Raw genomic sequence first — 22,980 nt, 5'->3', positions numbered from 1 at the left:
ATGAGTCTGGCTATTTGTGATTAACTCAATACCCAGCCCCTCTTCCCTCCCCAAAGATTAGGAGATGTGGCTGAAAGTTCTAAGCTTCTAATCAAGCCTTGGTCCTCTGGAGACCAGTCCTCATCCTGAAGCCATTGAGAGGCCACAAGCCATTTCATCAGTATTCAAAAGACACTCTCATCATTAATATATATTTCCCTTTATACCACAGTTATCTAAGAGAAGGTATCAACACACAAAGATTTTTCTGGTTGTCTTTTTTATTGTTTAGTTCTAATTGTAACTCTGATCAAGAACATTGTCTTGAAAGAATTTCTAGGCGAGTATCGCTTTCCTCAGTTGGGTGCCTTTATGAGAGCTTTCCTTGGAGTAGACACATACAGGCCAGTTAAGGAGATCTCTAGGCACAATTTCCACTTTACCCAGTCCTCAAGTATAAGCAGTGAACTTTTGCAGCTAATGCTCTAATAAAGAAAATCCCTCCTGGCTGGGTGCAGTGGCTCACGCCTGTAATCCCAGCATTTTGGGAGGCCGAGGCAGGCAGATCACCTGAAGTCGGGAGTTCCAGACCAGCCTGACCAACATGGAGAAACCCCGTCTCTACTAAAAATACAAAATTAGCCGGGCGTGGTGGTGCATGCCTGTAGTCCCAGCTACTCAGGAGGCTGAGACAGGAGAATTACTTGAACCCAGGAGGCAGAGGTTACAGTGAGTCAAGATCATGCCATTGTACTCCAGCCTGGGCAACACGAGCGAAACTCTGTCTCAAAAAAAGAAAAAAAAAAATGGAAAAGAAGAGAAAAAAAGAAAATCCCTCCTAATTATAATATAAAACACTTTCTAAATCAGAGAAGTAATACATTTAATTACTGGATTGCTAAAAATTAGAGCTGGAAGGGAACCTGAAAAGTGGATAGACCAATATAATAATTTTACAGATGAGGACACGGTAGCTTGGTCGAGAGACATCAACTGTTCTCAAATGTTGTGTTATAGTTCTGGTGGAGAGAGGACAAGAGACATGAGACTGATGAAGCTCTCTTCTGAGCCTATCATATAAAATACCATCATATACAATATGATCTTATATAAAATACCATGCCATTCTTTTGCTGTGAAGCTACTATTTAAGCCCTGGATTCCTTGACCAAAGATTTGCAGCTTCTCTGACATCAGAGGGCAGCAGGAGGTTGAGGGGTCAAGCTTGAAGAGACAGAGCAGGAAGGCCCAGTGTATGGACTTAGCATTGGCAAGAGGCACGGGGGCTGGGCCCTACTGCTCAAGTTATGATCCGGGTTGTTCATGCTTTTGGATTCTCTGAAGAGATGACTACTGTCTGTCTGGTATGAAGAAAGGCACAAAAGGACTTTTTAAGCAGAGTCAATCCTTGAAAACTGTGCTTACTTCAAACTGTCTTGACTGTGGACCCTGGAGGACAAAGCATCCCAACCCCCACTAAGTCGCTCACCCATTATCTTAACTCTCCATAAACTCACAGAATGATCTTCAGGAAACATAGAGAATTGAGTTATTTAGAGATTTGAAAGCACTCACATACAAGAACAAAGCCAGGTGATTTTTCTCCCAGAAGAAAATTTGGCAAAATGGCATGACCAAGCAGATGCTTCCTGGTGGAGAAGAGAAAGCCTTCAAATAGACGCATTTAAGTGAAACCAGGAAGAGAAAGAATGGATGAGGGTGATGGGGAAGGAGAGAAAGTGGTGCAGGAAGAGAAACAGCCACAGAATTGGTGGATTTCTGGGGTGTGACAATGGCACACCCAATCCATCCATGGGTGGTGCTAGATCTACTGGAGTGAGTTCTTGGTCATGTTATTATTGCAAAACCTTTTTTCTTTTCCAAGTAGTTGAGCCTGGCGGTGCCTACAGCAGGCACCAGCTGGAAGCTGGCCCAAACAATGATTCCCTACAGCAAGGTCCCCGGTTGACTCTTGCCTGATCTTTCTACCCTCTTCCCAAACAACATATCCTCTTAACTGCCAAGCCCCGCTCTCCACCAGCACACGCTGAGAATCACTAACCCAGAAGCCGAGCATAAAGATTAAGAAAACAAAACACAACACATAGTAAAGAACTAAAGTAATCAGTGACCCAAGTTGTTCATGAAGACAATCAGGCCATGTTAGTTCTTACTAATTCAAGGAATATTTACTGTCTATCTACTATCTGTCATTGCAAAGGCATTGCAAAGAGACTGTTCACACATTAAATCTATACTTTCCAATGTGTCCAAAAGAAAGAAAATTGGTGTATTAAAGAGATATCTGCACTCCCATGCTTATTACAGCACTATTCACAATAGCCAAGATTTAGAAGCAACCTAAGCGTCCGTCGACAGTAGAATGGATAAAGAAAAAGTGGCACAGTCGAGGCGCGGTGGCTCACGCCTGTAATCCCAGCACTTTGGGAAGCCAAGGAGGCGGATCATGAGGTCAGGAGTTCAAGATCAGCCTGGCCAATGTGATGAAACCCCGTCTCTACTAAAAATACAAAAATTAGCTTGGAGTGATGGTGGGCGCCTATAATCCCAGCTACTCGGGGAGCTGAGGCAGGAGCTGAGGCAGCTTGAACACGGGAGGTGGAGGTTGCAGTGAGCTGAGATCGCGCCATTGCACTCAAGTCTGGGCGACAAGAGTGAAACCTGTCTAAAAAAAAAAAAAAAAGTGGCACATATACACAATGGAGTACTATTCAGGCATGAAAAGAATGAGATCCTGTCATTTGCAACAACGTAGATGAAACCGGAGGTCATTATGTTAAGTGAAATAAGCCAAGCACAGAAAGACAAACTGCGTATTCTCACTTACTTGTGGGAGCTAAAAATTAAAACAATTGAACTCATGAAGATAGAGAGTAGAATGATGATTATCAGACGCTAGGAAGGGAAATGGGGGAGGAGGGGAAAGTGAGGACGCTTGATGGGTACAAAAAATAGTTAGAAAAAATGAATAAGACCTAGTATCTCATAGCATAACAGAGTGACTATAATCAATAATAATTTACTTGTATAATTTATAATAACTAAAAAATAGTATAATTGGAATGTTTGTAACACAAAGGATAAGTGCTTGAGGTGATGGGTACCCATTTACCCTGATGGGATATGTACACCTATATCAAAATATCTCATGTACCCCATAAATCTATATACCTACTATGCACCCACAAAAGTTAAAAGTTAAAATTTTTTTAAATATATACTTTCCCTTCTTTTTTACTGTCTGCCACAGAAAGTTTTGTCAACATTCAACAAATACTCTAAACCCAGCAACTTCCCTTAACTACTCTGATCTGATGCTTCTACCTGAAAAACACACAACAGAATATTTTCTCGAATGAACAGAAGATAGAATCCCCAAGTTCTCTTCTCAAGTCTGTAAAGATCCATCAGGAGCCATAGGCCATGCATTTCAGTATTTGGTTTTCCTACTAGTCTAAAAACCCGCAATATATTAATCCGAAAAATATTTAAATACTAGTAATCTATCCCACACACACACACACACACACACAAATTGATGGTTATTATCTGCAAATCATTCTGCACTTATTACTGAAATCGTATTCTATAAGGAAATATAGCTTTTATATGATTCTTTACAGGTAAAAATAAACTTCTAATCACAAACTATTCAAAATTTGAACTGGGAGCCCAGACACACCTAAGATTCAATCTGTCTCTCTCTCTCTCTTTTTTTTTTTTTTTTTTTTTTTTTTTTTGAGATGGAGTCTCACACTGTTGCCCAGGCTGTAGTGCAGTGGCCCAATCACGGCTTCAAGCAATTCTCCTGCTTCAGCCTCCCAAGGAACTGGGATTTAAACGTGCTCTCAGCCAAATGCAAGTCTTTATGAAAATGGAAAGATTACATTTCACAGTTTTAAAAGGGAGAAAAACTCTGTGACTGTTCCTCCCATTGCCAGTATTTGCATACCATTTAATCATTAGGGTTTAGGTTTCTTTGGTTTCATAGCTTTAGGGATGGGCGAGGCAGGATGACCAACACATTATGTGTGGTGCATTTTTTAGCTACTTTAGAAGGGCGTTATAAAAATTACTCCCAGCTTAACAATTTAAAAGTTTGTACACTTTGTACCCCTTGGAGACATGTCACCTTAAATATGAAGAAGAGTAACATCACACTCCTGTGAAAACAGTACAGGGAGAGCACAAAAGCCACATAAGAGCTACATGGTAAAGGGAATCATCACTTATTTAATCACGTGTCCCAATCAAATACAATTTAAGGAAGAATTAAAAGGAGAACATTGTTTAACAAATGATTGAATATAAAGATTAAGGTATGCACATAGTTTAACAGAGACTGGCAAAATAAGGAAAAAATTCTTAAATAAACAAAAGTCAGCTACTTAAGTTTGAAGCTAAGGAGGATACCAAGTATTTCTGGAAGCATCTGTTTTTTAAGACTTTTTTTAAATGGTGGTAAAATACATATAACATAAACATCATCTTAATCATTTATAAGTTTACAGTTCAGTAGTCTTGAATGCACTGACATTGTTGTGCAGCCAATGTCCCAAACTCTTTTCATATTGCAAAACTAAATTCTATGCCCAGTAAGCAACAACTGTCTATCCCCAACCCTTCAACCACTGGCAACTCCCATTCTACTTTCTGTCTCTATGAATTTGACTACTCTAGGCACCTCATAGTACTGGAATTATACAGTATCTGTCTTTCAAAAAGACACTATTAAACCAGTGAAGTGACTGGAAGACATGAATGGAAACAGTCTAAAGTACAAAGGGACAAAAAAACCATGAAGCACAAAGGGAACTCAGGAGGGTTCAGAATCTATAAAATCACTCCAATTGTAACACTAGTTATCAGAAGTAGATACAAATCCTCTTTTATCTTTAAAATGAAGGCAGGAAGTATCAGCATCATCTCTTCATTTCTTGAAATGTGACTCAAAAAGGAAGTTACTCTCTTTTTATCAGACTAGAATTCAATCAGAAAGAAAAGCACATTTAAATGATCTGCCTAAAAACTTTTCAGTTTTTCTTAGACGTTAGCTACTTGAATAAACATGTTGCTGAGATCTAATAATACTTGCCTGGAAAACCATTATTTATGTTTTTCTTATGAACTATATAAAAACATAATTTTTACAACTTATATGCTTTTTGTATGTTGTACAAAATACAAAAAAAAAGAAAGCAATAACTTAAAATCACAAACTTCAACAACCTTAAAAAACATGCTGATTGAAATAATCAAAGAGATGGATGCTTAATCAAATCTGAAATTATTGCTGATGTGAAAGCTAATTTCAACTTTTGAGAACAATACGAATAAAAAAGTTACATGATTGATGGGAAATTTTTATTCTCATCATATTAAGTATTTCGATTACATTTGTTAACCTGGAGATATTCTCTGCAAATGTGAAATCATGAAGCAAATTTAATAGAACTACACTTCCAGAGAAAAGTTACCAGTCATCAAAACCTCTGAAAGATTAAAACTGTAATTCTGAAAATTTTTTTGTTTTGCTCCACCTTATTCTTTTTTTTTATGGGTATAGTAAATGCCTCAGGGCTCTGACCTAACTTCAGAGAAGTGTTCAAGAAAAAGAAATTATCCAATTACGGATTACCAAAACTGTAACAAGGATTAAGAAGTGACAGAGAAAAGGAACACCCTCAAAGTGTGTATATATAGGCCAAAAAGGCAGCCTTGAATACATCGTTTGTCATCACCTCTCCTATTCGCCTGGACAAGCTCACGTTTGCAGGAGCACGATGTCTCGCTCGACTCGTGTCTCCTCCTCCAGGGCTGGAGGCAGCAGCTCAGCCAGGGTGTCTGCTGCTGGAAGCAGCTTCAGTGGTGGAAGCAGATGTGGTCTGGGGGGCAGCTCGGCCCGGGGCTTCCGAGGAGGAACCGGCGGCTGTGGCCTGAGTGGGGGGTCTAGCAGTGCTTTCAGGGGCAGCTTTGGAGGGGGCTTTGGTAGCTGCTCAGTAGGGGGTGGTTTTGGGGGAGCTTCAGGCTCTGGGGCAGGATTTGGTGGGGGTTCTAGCTTTGGCGGGGTCTCTGGATTTGGCAGGGGTTCTGGATTCTGTGGGAGTTCTGGATTCAGCAGTGGAGGCTTCTACAGCTATGGTGGTGGTATGGGAGGTGGTGTTGGCAATGGGGGGCTTTTCTCTGGAGGGGAAAAGCAAACCATGCAGAACCTCAATGACCGCTTGGCCAATTACCTAGACAAGGTCAGAGCCCTGGAGGAGGCTAACACTGATCTGGAGAACAAAATCAAGGAGTGGTATGACAAATACGGGCCTGGGTCTGGAGATGGTGGATCTGGAAGAGATTATAGCAAATACTATTCAATAATTGAAGAGCTCAGAAACCAGGTGAGACTCTATCTGTGCCTGAGTTTCTAGTATTTGTGGATCTTTCACTTCTTTTCGGATCATGTACTATAATGAAAATTTTAAGTTAAGAAATTATTTGAAAACATATTTGCTTGTTACACATGCAAAGTGGGACCTGATGTGTCTTAATTATTATAATACTTTATGTGACATTAATTTTCTGTTTCCATCTCAGTTTCAGTATTTCTACATAAGAGGAAAACTTCTACAATACCAGGCAGCTAATTATCATTTATATATAAGAATGACAGCAGTGAGTCAACATTAGTTTAATTATTTATGATGAATTCTGACAGACTGACATATTTTATTGTCTTACTAGATTTAAATATTCTTTAGGATGATTTTTCTTCCTAGAAAATCTGGTGCAAACATTACATAAGAATGTAGTAGAATCTAAAATGTTTAGCCCCTTTTGTATGGGAAATAAATTTTTAAAGACTTTTTTGGAAGCGAAATACAATTTTTGCACTATTTCCTGAAAAAGTGCATGAGATAATCTAACAAAGTAGCAGAAATATGCAGAAGGCTATATCCTGTAAAACAGGTTCCTATGCCTAGTCCAATAAATGTGCAAACGGTTATTTTTTGCAGAAAGTTGTAGTCCTAAATATACCAGCCCCAGATATACAGGTGTCATTACTAAGTAAGTTTGCAAAGCAAGTCACCTTTAAGAGCTAATAACACAGGCCAGGCACTGTGGCTCACACCTGTAATCCTAGCACTTTGGGAGGCTCAGGCCGGCAAATCACTTGAGGTCAGGAATTTGAGATCAGCCTGGCCAACATGGTGAAATCCCATGTCTACTAAAAATACACATACAAAAAAAATTAGCTGGGCATAGTGGCACGCACCTATAATCCCAGCTAATCAGGAGGCTGAGGCGCAAGAATCACTTGAACCTGGGAGGCAGAGATTGCAGTTGAGCCGAGATCTCGCCACTGCACTCCAGCCTGGGCAACAGAGCGAGACTCTATCTCTACACACACACACACACACACAAAAAGAGCTAATAACACAGGCAACATCTACCCTTACAGGTAGGCATGCAGACACAAGGTAAAAATCATTCGTGATTCACTTACTATTAACATCTTTTTTTAGAACATTGCTGCCACTGTTGAAAATGCTGGGATCATTTTGCAGATTGACAATGCCAGATTGGCTGCTGATGACTTCAGATTGAAGTAAGAAACATAAAGACTTGAAAACAAGGGTAATGGGGAAAAAAATAAATTTTATTTCATTTTATAAATATACATATATATATACACACACACACACTAGAAGATCATGACCTAAATTTACAAACATCCCAAGGGTAAACTTTAGACCATTATTTCATCAAAAAGAAAAAGAAAAAAGAAGGAGGCAAATTTAGAGCGAGAATTTTATTATAAAAAATGTTTGGCCGGGCGCGGTGGCTCAAGCCTGTAATCCCAGCACTTTGGGAGGCCGAGACGGGCGGATCACGAGGTCAGGAGATCGAGACCATCCTGGCTAATACGGTGAAACCCCGTCTCTACTAAAAAAATACAAAAAAAAAAAACTAGCCGGGCGAGGTGGTGGGCGCCTGTGGTCCCAGCTACTCAGGAGGCTGAGGCAGAAGAATGGCGTGAACCCGGGAGGCGGAGCTTGCAGTGAGCTGAGATCCGGCCACTGCACTCCAGCCTGGGCGACAGAGCGAGACTCCGTCTCAAAAAAAAAAAAAAAAAAAAAAAGTTAGACATGATTAGAATTAATATTACACTGGTATTTTTCTTTATAAGGGAAAATTTCCCAAGAGAAAACTTAGTAACCTTTATTTATGAAAATGCCCACAGGTGAGAAGTTTTTCAATATGTAAGAACGGAAGGTACTCTTTGAAACACGGCCAGGTGAGCTTACAGTACTTTTTGCCTTACTGCTGTCCCTTCCAGGTATGAGAACGAGCTGTGTCTCCGGCAGACCGTGGAGGCTGACATCAATGGCCTGCGGAAAGTCCTGGATGACCTGACTATGACCCGCTCTGACCTGGAGATGCAGATTGAGAGTCTCACCGAGGAGCTGGCCTACCTGAAGAAGAACCACGAGGAGGTAGGAACATGTTCTACATAAATGAATAACTCCCGCTAACATATTTCTCCCCACATGCATTCTATACAAATAAAATTGGCTGGGTGCAGTGGCTCATGCCTGTAGTCTCAGCTACTCTGGAGGCTGAGGCAGGGGGATCCCTCGAGCCCAGGAGTTGGAGGCCACAGTGAGCTATGATCATGCCACTGGATTCCAGCCTGAGCAACAGAGAGATAGTGTGTCTCTAAAAAAGTAAAATAGGCCGGGCACAGTGGCTCATGCCTGTAATCCCAGCACTTTGGGAGGCCAAGGCAGGCAGATCACAAGGTCAGGAGTTTGAGACCAGCCTGACCAAAATGGTGAAACCCCGTCTCTACTAAAAATACAAAAATTAGCGGGGTGTGATGATGCCCAGCTGTTGTGCCTGCAATCCTAGCTACTCAGGAGGCTAAGGCAGGAGAATCGCTTGAACTGGGGAGGCGGAGGTTGCAGTGAGCCGAGATCAAGCCACTGCACTCCAGCCTGGGCGACAGAGCAAGACTCCGTCTCAAAAAAAAAAAAAAAAGGAAAATAAACTCAATTTTATCTAAGTGAATTTCCCACACACTATGACCAGGAAACAAAAATAATCATGAGTAAATTCTATCTAGATTTGATTTTTTTTTTTTCCTTTCAGTGTCCTATTTCCAAATTGTTGTCTAGGCACATTTTAGGAAATCATCGCTTTTCTTTTTTTTTTTTTTGGATGTTTAGTAGAGACGGGATTTCACCGCGTTAGCCAGGATGGTCTCGATCTCCTGACCTCGTGATGCGCCCACCTCGGCCTCCCAAAGTGCTAGGATTACAGGCGTGAGCCACCACGCCCGGCCTGGGAAGTCATCGCTTTTCTATTTGCATCACGATGGTCTTTTTTCCTTCATGCTAGGAAATGAAGAGTATGCAAGGAAGCTCTGGAGGGGAGGTGACTGTAGAAATGAATGCTGCTCCGGGGACCGACCTGACCAAATTACTGAATGACATGAGGGCGCAGTACGAGGAGCTGGCTGAGCAAAACCGCCGAGAAGCTGAGGAGCAGTTCAATAAGCAGGTACATCCTCTCTGCTGAGAACCCAAGCCAGTAGCCACACACAAGCCGCTTCTGCTCCGTTCACCAGCCTACAACAGCTGCATTATATTTGTATTTAGAGTGCATCACTACAAGCACAAATCTCCACTGATGCTGGGGCAGCCAGTTCTGCCAAGAATGAGATAACAGAACTGAAACGTACCCTGCAAGCCCTGGAAATTGAGCTTCAGTCCCAACTGGCCATGGTATGTGCAAATAGCTTTTCACATTTTCCAACAGGGAGTTAGGCAAGTGCAATTTTCTTTCTTTGCCAAGAGGTTCACTAGGCACATAAAAAAGGCGGTGTTAAGGAGAACTGCATTATGATTATAGAAAGCATTAAAAGTTAATGTACTCTATTTCACATAAAAGATTTAGTTTAAAAAGAAGTGCCAACCAAAATTGAAGAAGCAATGATATAACAATATAGGTTATATGGCAAAGCTACACTTCTAGTGCCACATAAAATTGCATTTTTAAAAAATCATCCAATGATTTATTTTCATCATGAATTTTTTATTTGCTTTTTCTCTTAGAAAAGCTCCCTGGAAGGAACCCTGGCTGACACAGAAGCTGGCTACGTGGCTCAGCTGTCAGAAATTCAAACACAGGTCAGTGCCCTGGAGGAGGAGATCTGCCAGATCCGGGGTGAGACTAAATGCCAGAACGCAGAGTACGAGCAACTGCTGGACATCAAGACACGCCTGGAGATGGAGATCGAGACCTACCGCCGCCTGCTCGATGGAGAGGGAGGGTAAACCAAAGTCGTGAACAAACTAAAATGCATACCTTAGTGAATTTATTTTAGAAAACCAAAATGAGACTCAGGGGGTAGACTTGTATATAGAGAGAGCAATAAAATAACAGACACAAGCTGGGTGCAGTGGCTCAGGCCTGTAATCCCAGCACTTTGGGAGGCTGAGGTGGGAGAATCACGTGAGCCCAGGAGTCCAAGACCAGCTTGGGCAACAAAGCAAAACCCCGTCTCTACAAAAAATAATATTTAAAAAATTAGCTGAAGGCTGGCGCAGTGGCTCGTGCCTGTAATCTCAGCACTTTGGGAGGCCAAGGCAGGCAGATCACATGAGGTCAGGAGTTCGAGACCAGCCTGGCCAATATGGTGAAACCCTGTCTCTACTAAAAATACAAAAATTAGCCAGGCGTGGTGGTGCACACCTGTAGTCCCAGCTACTCAGGGGACTGAGGCGGGAGGATCACTTGAACCCAGGAGGTTGAGGCCGCAGTGAGCTGTAATCATGCCACTGTACTCTAGCCTGGGTGACAGAGCGAGACCCTGTCTCAAAAAAAAAAAAATAGCTGGGCATGGTGGTGCACACCTGTAATCCCAGATACTGGGGAGGCTGAGACAGAAGGATCATTTGAGCCCAGGAGTGCAAGACTGAACAAGAAAGTAACAGACACAATCCAATTAAAACACATCCAAAGCTTCATCTTGAGGAATCCCCGGGGTGGAGGGTTTCTCCTGCCTTTGCAAACTGCAAAGGAAAACAATTCTTTTTTTTTCTCCAGTGGTTCTAGTTTTGCAGAATTTGATGGTAGAAACTCAGGATCCACAAACATGGGATCCAGGGATCTGGTATCTGGTGACTCAAGATCTGGAAGTTGTTCTGGTCAAGGACGAGGTAGACATTTTTTTTAATGTTGATGATAATTCTGTAATTTAAAAGTAAAGGCATACTTTGCTTGTCATATTAAAAGTGTCTGCTATTGTTTACATAATCTTACCCAGAGAGAACACGTTGAATGCATATGATTGCATTTCTCTTGCTCTGTGTTTCTGTGATAGTTGCCAGACTGACATTGCAATCCCATGATTTTCAGATTCAAGCAAGACTAGAGTGACTAAGACCATCATAGAGGAGTTGGTGGATGGCAAGGTTGTCTCGTCTCAAGTCAGCAGTGTTTCTGAGGTGCAAGTTAAATAAGGAACTTCCAGATCAACAAGAGTGTCTTTCAAAGAAAAAAAAAATCAAGGACACAAGTGAAGAAATGGCATCAATCTAGGCATATTTCTGGATAATTTCAGGAAAAGCTTCAGTCCAGAAATGGATGACTAGCCAATTTTTCTGCATCTTCTTCTTTCCTCATTAGAATGCTCTTGAAATAGCTGAATTAACAACTTTGCTCTAATTGTTTCTTTGCTTCAATAAATTTACTTTTGCAAATTAATTTGATTATTACTTACTTTTTAAAAAAGTATTTTACCTAGGAAGGAAGCTATCATTGATGATCTAGCTGCATGACTATATTACTAACATCAGTTCATTGTTTATATCTTCCTGTTGTAACCAAGCGAGTTATAGAGAAAAGCCACACTCTGAGACTAATTCAGGAGTCTTTTTATTGCCAGCGACCGAGAGATGGCTGGAGCTCAAAATTCTCTCGGCCCCGAAGAAGGGGCTAGATTTCTTTTTATACTGTGGTCTAAATAGGGGAGGGGAGTTTAGCTGAAGCAATTTTTACAGGAGCAGAAACAGGCAAACCAATTAACAAAGATTAATTGGTTACAGAAACAGTTACAGAAAAGTAAACAGTTCCAGGTGCAGAGGCTCAAACTATCACAAAGAGATAATGCAGGGGCTTTGGGTACCATCCCCCAAGTACGTCCCCAGGAACTGCTGATTTAGCTTGCCTCAATATTTATCAGTAAGTGCATTCCTGGATGTGCTTGGAGTCAGTTTGCACTAGTTATGCCTTTAAGGGAGGGGGGCTGCAAGTGAAAAAACAAAAATGGTGTCTGTCCAGCTCTCTCAGCTAAGAGAGACAATCAGGTTAAAACAAGGTAGGGTATCACATTACCTTCTTTATGCAATTCAGATTATAGCCATTTTTTTAATGTGGGCATTTTTTAATGGTATTGCACAAGAACTCAGTGGCACAATAGCTGAAATTAGACTACAGTGTCAACAGCTTAGCCCACAAAGAAGGATGCGATTATTTTAATAATCAACTTATAATTAATGTCTAGTTTATATATGTCCATCACTGAACTCGATATTTTATAAGATAAAAAAGAAACTCATAATCTCCCTCCTACTTCAAAAAGCTCATATTTCAGCAGAGAAGAAAAGCTAAAACACGAAGAAGACAGCAAGCAATAAAAAGCTGTTAATAGTAAAGACTTGATTTCACAATCTGCATCAGAAGTGACATAGGAATCAGACGTGTGTTTACAGGACATTTAGGACAGTGGTCAAATAAAGAGTCTTGGGAAACAAGATTGGCTGTGTGATATGGCATCTGATTTGCTGAAACCTTGAAAGCCCCAAAGAGAAGAGATCCTCAGGCACTTGTTCCCCTGCCAAATCTAGCCACATCTTTAGCCAAAACCGGCCACTTCGCCAAGCTGGTATTTCTTTTCCCCACTCCCCGCTGCTAAGATCTTATACCCCATTGGTGGTCATAGTCCTATTCTTTCATTTCTACAGTATCCCTGGGGCCACATGGCTTTGTCTTGTCTTGTGTGGGATGATGAAACCTGTTAAGATTGTGTGGGAGGTGGTACGGGCCCCAGGAAGAACCAGGCATAGCACCAACCCAGGATGGCTATGGGCTTTCTCAATCAAGGAATTTAAATGCCCATATCACAAATTAGAGAATCAACCCTACAAGCCAGTCCTCAAGGAAAGAACATAGGATGTGGCCTAAAAAGCCAAATGTAAAGTTATAAAAGGACAAACCTGAACATGTATCTTCCAATATAAAACCAATTAAGAACTGTATGAGCATATCAAACCTATCATCAAAACAGGTAGTTTTTCATCTTCCGGGCGCATCGAATAAAACATAAAATGAACCTCTGGGTACGTTATGACTTCTGCTTAAATAGCTAACCACAGAATAAGGTTCATAGCTAACCACAGAATAAACATTAAACCACTACTCAAAGAAAAAGAGCAATGTTAAGTTGCTCAAGTCAAAGCCGTTTTCCACCATCAAATCATTACAATAAATAAAACCCTGAACGCTTCTTCTCCACTGAAACACTAACAGTACGGACCAGTTCATCCAACCTGGATTCATAGCTCAAGGGCAGAAATGGAAATCCGGTGTAAGCAGCCTGCAGAAGCTAAGCCATCCCGGCCCCATCAGTGAAGCCGCTCTCTGTGGGTCTTCTCAAGCCTAACCTTCGAGCTGTGGATTTTGGCCACCTGAGACCTATGTTCATGGCTAGTATTATCTTCATGTCAAGGCAAAAGTATGGGGCTACTCCGAAAATCATTTCGAGGTGAAAAGCTTCACTCTGTTCTTCCTTGGCATGCGTTACGATGCTGCGTTTGTACCGAATGATTGTTCACAAATATAGAAAACGCCCCATCATAGACACCAGAACACTGAGACACAGTAGAATGTGTTATTAAGGGCATGTTCAATTTTGAAAACTGAAACTATTGAACCATTTTGGATCATAAAACTTATTTAGAGTGCCGAATAAAAAGTTAAGGACACGGTGTTCATATATTATTACTTGCCTTAAAATCATTGTGAAACTCTATAATAGGAATATGTTTATTGTGAGACCCTCAAGTTCAGCTCTCGAGGCAATTTTTTGTTTTGTTTTGTTACAGGGTCTCGCTCTGTTGCCCAGGCTGGAGTGTAGTGGTGCCATCTTGGTTCACGTGCAGTCTCAACCTCCTGGGCTCAAGCAATCCTCCCACCTCAGCCTCCTGAGTAGCTGCAGGCAACCAAGTCCCAGCTAATTTTGTTTATTTTTTGTAGAGATGGAGTTTCACTATGTTGCCCAGGCTGTTCTCAAATTCCTGGGCTCAAGCAGTCCTCCCACCTCGGCCTTCCTCAAAGTGCTGGGGTTATAGGCATGAGCGACTGCACCCAGCCTCAACTTTTGAATGAGAGGAACATGTTTATTTTTTCTGAGAGTGGATTTACTGTTAGAAGAGAGAGCTCATGCCCACATTTACGTGGTCTTTCTTTCTTTTCTTTTTTTTTTTTTTTTTTTTGAGACAGAGTCTCTCTGATTGCCCAAGCTGGAGTGCAGTGGTGCGATCTTGCCTCCACCTCCCAGGTTCAAGCAGTTCTCCTGCGTCAGCCTCCTGAGTAGCTGGGATTTCAGGCACCCACCACCATGCCCGGCTAATTTTTGTATTTTTAGTAGAGACGGGGTTTCACCATGTTGGCCAGGCTGGTCTCGAACTCCTGACCTCATAATCCGCGCACCTCAGCCTCCCAAAGCGCTGGGATTACGGGCGGGCGTGAGCCACTGCGCCCAGCCTCGCACATGGGTTTTCACCCATTGACTTTTGATCCAGAGATTCACAAGGTTGTTTTTTCTTTCTGACCTCAGGGAAGTATACACAAGAATGATGAGAATGGTCGATGTGGCATCCATCCTCACAGAGATTAGAAACAAGAAACAAGGTTCACAGCAGGCAGCTCAGAGGAAACCAGTAAAGTATTTGAAACTCTAAGAAAAGTGGCCTAAACTTGCTGGACGACTTCATGGAATTAGACAGTGTTCACCCAGGAGGAGACAAACTGGTGAATACAAACCACCCAAAACGAAGCTCAAGTAATATTATCCACACAACCTCCTCAAGGAACAAAATACTGCAAGTAACAAACCACTTTAAAAACTTTTCAGTGGCTGAGATATGACACTTGGGTAACAGAAAATATTGATCAAGCCCTTCTGAAAACAAAGTACTCATTTGTAATATCAATGTCAATATGAAATGATGAGGCACGAAAGAAGCAAATGTTAATAGTTCAACCACTTTTTTTTAAAGTTAGCACTTAAATAGCAGGTAAAGGACAAGCCCGGAGGTATCCTGCATACAAAGCTTGGATTTCCAGAGAGGGGGCATGATGAAGTGATTTGCTGACAGAACCACAAGGAACATGAAGGTACATGCGAGCTTATAACAAAATTGTGATAGGATGTGCATGGCGTGCCTCAGTCACCCAGGCTGCAGTGCAGTGGCGCGATCACCGCTCACTGCTGCCCAGACCTCCTGAGCTCAAGTGATCCTCCCACCTGAGCCCCCTGAGTAGCTGGGACTACAGGTGTGCTCCACCATGCCCAGCTAATTTTTGCATTTTTTGTAGAGATAGGGTTTTGCTGGGATTACAGGAATGGCTCACACCTATAATCTCAGCATTTTGGGAGGCTGAGGTGGGCGGATCACTTGAGCCCGGGAGTTTGAGACCAGCCTGAGTAACATAGTGGGATCCCATCTCAACAAAAAAATACAAAAATTAGCTGGGACTGGTGGCATGTGCCTGTAGTCCCAGTTACTCAGGAGGCTAAGGCAGGAGAATCACTTGAGCCAAGGAGATTGAGGCTGCTGTGAGCTGTGATGGCACGGCTGCACTCCAGCCTGGGTGACAGAGTGAGACCTGGTCTCAAAAAGAAAAAAAAATTAGAGAGAGTGTACTGTATGTGGTTCCACTTGTGATGTAAAAGCATTACAATAAATTAATGTCTATAATTAACCTATATAGATGTTTCTATAATAAGTGATGTCAAGCATAATAATTTTTTGAGCAATCCAAATGAGAAAAAATAAGAGGGGAAAAGGAATTTATATTTCGTAAGCACATGTTATGTATATAAATACTTTGTATCTATGTTTATATTTTATTTCACTTAATCCACAAACTCTCTGATGTAGGTATTACCGCTTTCATGTTACAGATGAAGAAAATGAAGCTGAGAGAGGTCATTTATTTAAAGGCACATGGCAAGCAAGTGGAAAAGTTATAAGTTAAAGCCCCATCTCCTAATTCCATGAACTAGAATTCTACTCTACCAAAATAAGTGAAGTTCTGTAGTTTCATATCCTAAACTCACGGAGAGGCCTATTTCTGTGAGAAGTACCCCCCAAAAGTGCTATTTTTTTTTTTTTCATTTTTCCAAAACCGCTTCTCCCTCAACTAAAGTAAACAGGGAGGCTTCAAAAATTTCCAGAACAGTTTTCTATCTGTCTACAGGAGAAATCTGTTGATGTTGGAGACCAGAAGAACCAAAAAAGATACCTATTGGTCTGAGTTCAGATAGAAAGCAAGCTATCACGTGCCCCTGTGGTCACTAAAACTGAAACTGGATTTCAAGTTAAGGGCAAAACCAGGGGAAGACCAGCTTCCTAAGCAGGACAGGAGCATCTCGAAATGAGCTTCATAATCTCACAGTGGTAGCAATTTCATTGAGGAAACTATTTCATTGAAAACCAATTTTTAAAAAATAAAAATAGAGACAGGGTTTCAATATGTTGCCCAGGCTGGTCTCCAACTCCTGGCCTGAAGTGATCCTCCCACCTCAGCCTCCCAAAGTGCTAACATCACAGGCATGAGCCACCATGCCTGGCCAAAAACCAACTTTTTATGTGCAGAAAGTACATATGATATGTAATTCTAAGCAAGAACCATTCTAAAATTTTTATAACAATAAGGTGGGGAGGTGATCCTCTGCAAAGAATTTTATTAAAAAGTTAGCACATGTATTTGGAGAAATGTAATCACATTTCCAAGCATCATCTCTCATCATCTCTCATCCTTGAAAAACCTCTACTTGTGCAATTCAAAACTGAAATGATTAATGCCCAGAATTTACTGACCTGTGGAAAGAGTTTTATCACAACTATCACAACTTTTGTTAATTAATTCTAACACTTTCATCTTTAGACACACACGCTGCTTTTAGCTTGCAGCTATCTGTAAATAAATTGCTTCGTATGATCTTTATTAATTTTAAATAAATTGCTTCATGTGATTTTTTATTTGTTTGCCTAAGACCAAGACACTAGACTTTTAAATCTCCATGATGGTTTTTATGCAAATGAGGGCTTTGTTACACCGATTCAAGATGAGGTAACTTTGCTTTCCCCACTGGTTGTTCCACACCCAAATTTTCCGTGAAGATTCAATATCATGGCTTATGATTTCTATTACAAACATAGCAACATAAAATTCCCAGAATTTTAAAGAGTTGGGTGGTGACTTTTATACCAGCCTCCCACCCAGAACAGAGATTATCCCTCAAAGATTATTCTTGGTCTTCAGTCTCTGGCTGAAGGTGCCTGGAACTTGGAAAGATCATGACTTTGTAAGGCAGTCTATTTCATTTAAGAACAGGTGTAATGTTAGAAATGTCTTCGTTTCCAAATCTGTCTCCCTGTGTAACTTCCAGCTCTTTGATTCTGGTGTAGCCCTTTAGAGCTATTTTCAAATGATCATCATGTCTCCTCTTTTCTAGACAAAAATCCTAATTTCTTTAGCCATGCTTCATCTGGCATTGTTTCCATACTCTTCATTATATGGGCCAGGTGTTTTGGATGTAGTTAACGTATTTGCTATTAAATATTCCCTCTAGGATATGACATGCAAAACTAAACAGAAGGGCCAAGAGTTGGGGGAAGATGACCTCTGGGCTTTGTAAATTTTTTAATATTGTCTAACAGCAGCAGCCACATCACATCCACAGCTCTGTTGAGCTGGAACTTTGGCAGAGAAACTTTATTCTTCATCTGATGTTTTCTTTTGTTAATTCACAGAACTTCATTTTTTTATTCACTTATTTTACCAAAGTTTTTCTATCTTACTTATTTGAGGTCATTATGTCAGCCTGAAAGATCTTTAAATACATTTCCTATTCTCTCATTTAACATATTAAATATATTTTGTATCATTAAAAAAACAAAAGCAACAGAACTAAAATACAAGTAGCATCCACCAATAGCCCCACACTTGCCGATAACAATATCAGCTTGATATGTAAGTTTCCTAAATTTGTCATTTGAATATTTTTTCTAAGAATAAGTGTTAAGTTGTTTCAATTTTAACAGAAGTGTTAAAAAATGTTTTCTTACTTAATGACTAGGATGTCCGAAGCCATAGGGATAAACTCAGACTCTCTATTAAAGTAAAATGAAGCAAAAGCCATTCAGAGAGAGAACATCAACTCACACCATGTTTGTTTTTACCAAAAACTATTGTCTAACAGCTTTCATTAAAGATTGATTGATTGATGAAAGATAGATAGAAACATCCTCCATCAACCTCTGGGTTTATCTCACTGCACTGACAACAAACATGAAGAAAAATGAATTTGGTACTATAGAAATCATGGGGGGCCAGGTGCAGTGGCCCACTCCTGTAACCCAGCACTTTGGGAGGCCAAGATGGGCGGATCACCTGAGGTCAGGAGTTCGAGACCAGTCTGGCCAACATGCTGAAACTCCACCTCTACTAAAAATACAAAAATTACTCGGGCATGGTGGCGGGCGTCTGCTGGCCCAGCTACTAGGAAGGCTGAGGCAGGAGAACTTGGGAGGCAGAGGTTACAGTGAGCCGAGATCGCTCCATTGCACTCCAGCCTGGGCAACAGCACGAGATTCCGTCTCAAAAAAAAAAAAAGAAAAGAAAAGAAATCATGTTTTTGGGGTTTTTTTCCCCATGATTACAAAAGAAACTGCAAAAGGAGCAAGACACACCCACTGCAGAGGTATACAAGAACCTGGAGAAACGTACAAGTTTGCTATTTAATATTAAATCCACCCACAAAACTCTATTATGTTAGTTCCTCCATTCCTCTTCAACTCTCCTGGGCAGGGGAGAGGTCATATACTTTCATAAGATAAGGGGAAAAAGTTAGATATAATTAGTTATTTCAAAATTCCAAGCAGGCTTTAATAAATTTAAATTTTTATTTTCTTAGAATCAATCAAATTCAAGAAAAAAAATAGAAGAATGTCATTTATTTTCATATTATTTTCCTAAATTTTATTCTTAAATACTTCAAATATGTAATATAGAGGATACAGAAATTAAGGATCTGCCCCTTCCAGAAATTGGTTTCTATTACTTCTCCAGAAATTGGTTTCTCCCTAAAATTGGTTTCAAATAACTTCATCTGAAAATAAGTAATATTTATCATATCATTCCAAAGGACTTTGTGTTATAAGCATTGTGCCTATAAAAAGGTATTTTCCTTTATGCAGAAATTCCATAAGGGAAAATACAAGTTTAACTGGACTGATATCATGTAAATATTATCTGCTTTGTCCCTCCAATATGAAATAAATACCTAAAGGCATTTTCTGTGCCTTTTAATAAAAAGACAGTCTATTGAGTTTAACAAATAATTAACAAAATAATAACAGTATTACAGATGTCATTAAAAATATTTAAAACAATTATATCAGAGATGAAACAGCCACATTATAAACTATAAGAGGAATTACTAATTGATGACTCCCTTACCACTCTCTCTGTTGGGCTTTGTAGAGTTAATTTCTTCCATCGAGACATACTCTGCCCCAAAATCTGCTCTATGGCAATTAGATACTGCTCATTGGAAAGAAAGAATTACAGGCAGAAATGTGACTCAGGTGGAGATTTTCTACCAACTTGGGGGGAGGTGGGTGGGATCTTCTCTGGTAAGAAGAAGGATACAATGTAAAATCTAGATGACCATGTCACAGTTTACCTGGACAAGGTCTCAACTGTGGTGCAGGCAGAGAGTACACTTGAATATAAAATCAAAGCATGGAATAAGAAATTTGAGCCCGGGCTAATGATCAAGGAGAAAAACAGGACAACAAGAAGTATTACCAGATAATTACAGAACTTAAAAAAAAGGTAAGACATTTTGTAGACAAAAAAAAAAAACACACTAAAAATGACAAAATTTGAAAAGATTGGCAACATCCTCCACATATACCTGTACTTTTCTCAATTTGGCAGATTAAGGAAGAAATTTAACAAGTAACAGAATATACTTTTTAGCTATTTTTTTTCCTAATTTGTTTACTTTTGTATAGTTCATTTTATGGAAACAATTCTAGAAAGTTTCCAAAATACTTAAGAAAAAGTAAACTAAATTTCTTACAGTTCTTTTATTCTCAAAAGCAGAGGTATATGCTATTTTCCATTAAAGGACCATATACATATAAAATTTATTTGGAAGACCTGAAACTGACATGCCTCAACACCAGCATACAGAGGTTCAGAATGCGAGTGTATCAAACACAACTTTTTGTGTCCTGTGTTTCCAGATTTCAGATGCAAACACTGACAATGCAACCTCATGCTACAGACCATCAGCATAAAACTAGCAGCTGTGGACTTCAGACAAAAGTGTGATATAGTTACCCTTAGCAGCATGATGGAAAACATAAGCTATGGAGATAAGCACTAGGTAAGGCCAGGCATGGTGGCTCACGCCTATAATCCCACTTTGGGAGGCCGAGGCACGTGGATCACCTGAGGTCAGGAGTTTGAGACCAGACTGACCAATATGATGAAACCCCATCTCTACTGAAAATACAAAACTTAGCCGGGCATGGTGGCCTACACCTGTAATCCCAGCTACTCGGGAGGCTGAGACAGGAGAATCACTTGAATCCGGAAGACAGAGGTTGCAGCGAGCTGAGACTGCACCTGAGACCGCACCATCGAACTCTAGCCTGGGCAACAAGAGCGAAACTCCGTCTCAATAAATAAATAAATAAATAAATAAATAAACAAACAAATAAATAAATAAATGAATAAATAAAACACTATGTGAAGCCATGCTTCTTTTTACACTGGAATCACAGTTATAAAAGAATATTTTTCTTCTTAGAAATGATAGAATCCTAAAAATAGAAAAATATTTTAGTTAAAAACCTCAGGGAAGCACATTATTTACAAGAATGCTGTGATGATTCTATGTCCAAAGGAACCACTACTTAATTTTGTTTCATAAGTAAGAATTTCTAGTTAGGTATATTTCAAGTGAGGTTTCTGAAAAGAACCAGCATGTGTTAAATTAAACCAGGATTCTTTAATTTAACTCCCTACTTTATGTGTGTGTAGAAGGCCCCAACACACAAGAGGCCAACAGCGTATGGTCACTGTGTTCCAAGAAATAAAAATGCTAAAAAGGTTCTTCCCCAAAGCTTGCAGCATTTTATATGGAGTGCCATCATACCGCCAAAAATGGGGAAAGTTAATAGCAAATTATATTAACAATAAGTGAGGAACAGAAAAACTGGCATTTCTATAATAATATTTAATGAAATATTTAAAATGCAGCCGGATATTAATAATACAAACCTAATGACCACTGAAAGCATTAGAAACTTTTTCCAGATTTGAGATGGAACTGACCCTGCACTATAGCGTCAGGCTGACATCAACAGTCTGCACCAAGTCCGGAATGACGTGACTTTGTCCAAGATGATCTAGAAATGCAGATTGAAACTCTGGCAGAGGAGTTCACTCATCTCAAAAAGAACCAGGAAGAGGTATGTGCCCATACACCACATCGTAACTTTCCTCTTTCTTACATAATTCCTGCCTTCAATTTGAGTCTGATGAGGTGAAGGAAAATTCTAATAAATGAAGTTATTCTCTTACCATAATGGCTGAATTCCTTGAGCGAGGGTTGTTTCCAGTTCCGGAAATTAAAGGCCGGCCAGCTGTTGCAGGCTCCGAGTTGCGGGTGGAACGGGTCAGCCCACCTGGAGCTGTTCTAACACTGCTCCTCATGACATGAGAATGCACTATGAAGCCATGGCCAACCACGATCACCAAGATGCTGAAATTAGATTCAACAATGAAGTAAACAAAAAACACAGCCAAGGTCAGGAAATCTAGGACAACTTCGCTTCGCTGATAAATGACTCTGTTTTTATTTTGGTATTTCAGAGAAGAGTGCGGCAACAGCAGGTTGCCGCTGCTGCACCCAATTCGGCTAAGACTGAGACGAATGTACAGGAGCCAGCATTGTAGGCCCTGGAGATTGAACTACAGTCTACAGTAGACTTGGTACAAGAAAATCTCTCGCTGGATGGGGCCCAGCGCGGTGGCTCACGCCTTTAATCCCAGCACTTTGGGAAGCCGAGGCGGGCAGATCACCTGAGGTCAGGAGCTTGAGACCAGCCTGACCAACATGGAGACACCCCATTTCTACTAAAAAAATACAAAATTAGCCGGACATGGTGGTGCATACCTGTAATCCCAGCTACTCGAGAGGCTGAGGCAGGAGAATTGCTTGAACCTGGGAGGCAGAGGCTGCAGTGAGCCAAGATCACGCCACTGCACTCTAGCCTGGCCAACAAGAGCAAAACTCCATCTCAAAAAAAAAAAAAAAAATATTTCCCTGGGTGAAAACACCATAAACCAATTGCCCACACAAACAACTGCACGATTTCACATAAATTCTCAGCAATATGTTTCCAAAACATGATATTCCCTAATAAAGGGGTTTTTTTAGGACTCTTAAGAAAAAGCCAAAATCTTGGGCTTTTCCAATTAGTAACTTGGGCAGGAAATTTTCCATTTAATGTATGTTTCCATTAAAAACACCTGAAACAAAATGATTAACTGCACATGTCGGGCCCTACTTTGCAAACACCACAGCCACTGAATTAGCTGAGATACCGCAAATGT

At 40.5% G+C, this 22,980-nt stretch overlaps 1 protein-coding gene and 1 long non-coding RNA gene across 2 annotated transcripts in view; one reads left to right on the top strand and one right to left on the bottom strand.

Annotated features, from left to right (window-relative positions):
* The window catches only part of LOC139359368 (uncharacterized), an 83,790-nt gene extending 61,687 nt beyond the window's left edge, over window positions 1-22,103 (bottom strand). Inside the window, exon 1 of the long non-coding RNA XR_011615284.1 lies at window positions 21,946-22,103. This is a non-coding gene — a long non-coding RNA (uncharacterized lncRNA). The remainder of the gene's footprint in view (window positions 1-21,945) is intronic.
* LOC105472208 (keratin, type I cytoskeletal 24) lies at window positions 5,731-11,760 on the top strand. The gene is made up of 8 exons (XM_011725233.2): window positions 5,731-6,389; window positions 7,515-7,597; window positions 8,330-8,486; window positions 9,391-9,552; window positions 9,651-9,776; window positions 10,107-10,324; window positions 11,101-11,213; window positions 11,413-11,760. The coding sequence occupies exons 1-8, from the start codon at window positions 5,784-5,786 to the stop codon at window positions 11,514-11,516; spliced, it is 1,569 nt and encodes a 522-aa protein (XP_011723535.2). The 5' UTR covers window positions 5,731-5,783; the 3' UTR covers window positions 11,517-11,760.
* Window positions 22,104-22,980: the final 877 nt, after the last annotated feature.

This window comes from Macaca nemestrina, chromosome 17, assembly GCF_043159975.1.
Source record: "Macaca nemestrina isolate mMacNem1 chromosome 17, mMacNem.hap1, whole genome shotgun sequence".
NCBI lineage: Eukaryota > Metazoa > Chordata > Mammalia > Primates > Cercopithecidae > Macaca > Macaca nemestrina.
This window is presented reverse-complemented; position numbering and strand designations above follow the sequence as displayed.

Coding starts and splice junctions, on each gene's coding strand:
- LOC105472208 (XM_011725233.2), top strand. CDS start 5,784: ATGTCTCGCTCGACTCGTGTCTCCTCCTCCAGGGCTGGAGGCAGCAGC. Junction 10,325..11,100: donor CTGCTCGATGGAGAGGGAGG/GTAAACCAAAGT, acceptor TTTTTTCTCCAG/TGGTTCTAGTTTTGCAGAAT. Junction 11,214..11,412: donor TTGTTCTGGTCAAGGACGAG/GTAGACATTTTT, acceptor CATGATTTTCAG/ATTCAAGCAAGACTAGAGTG.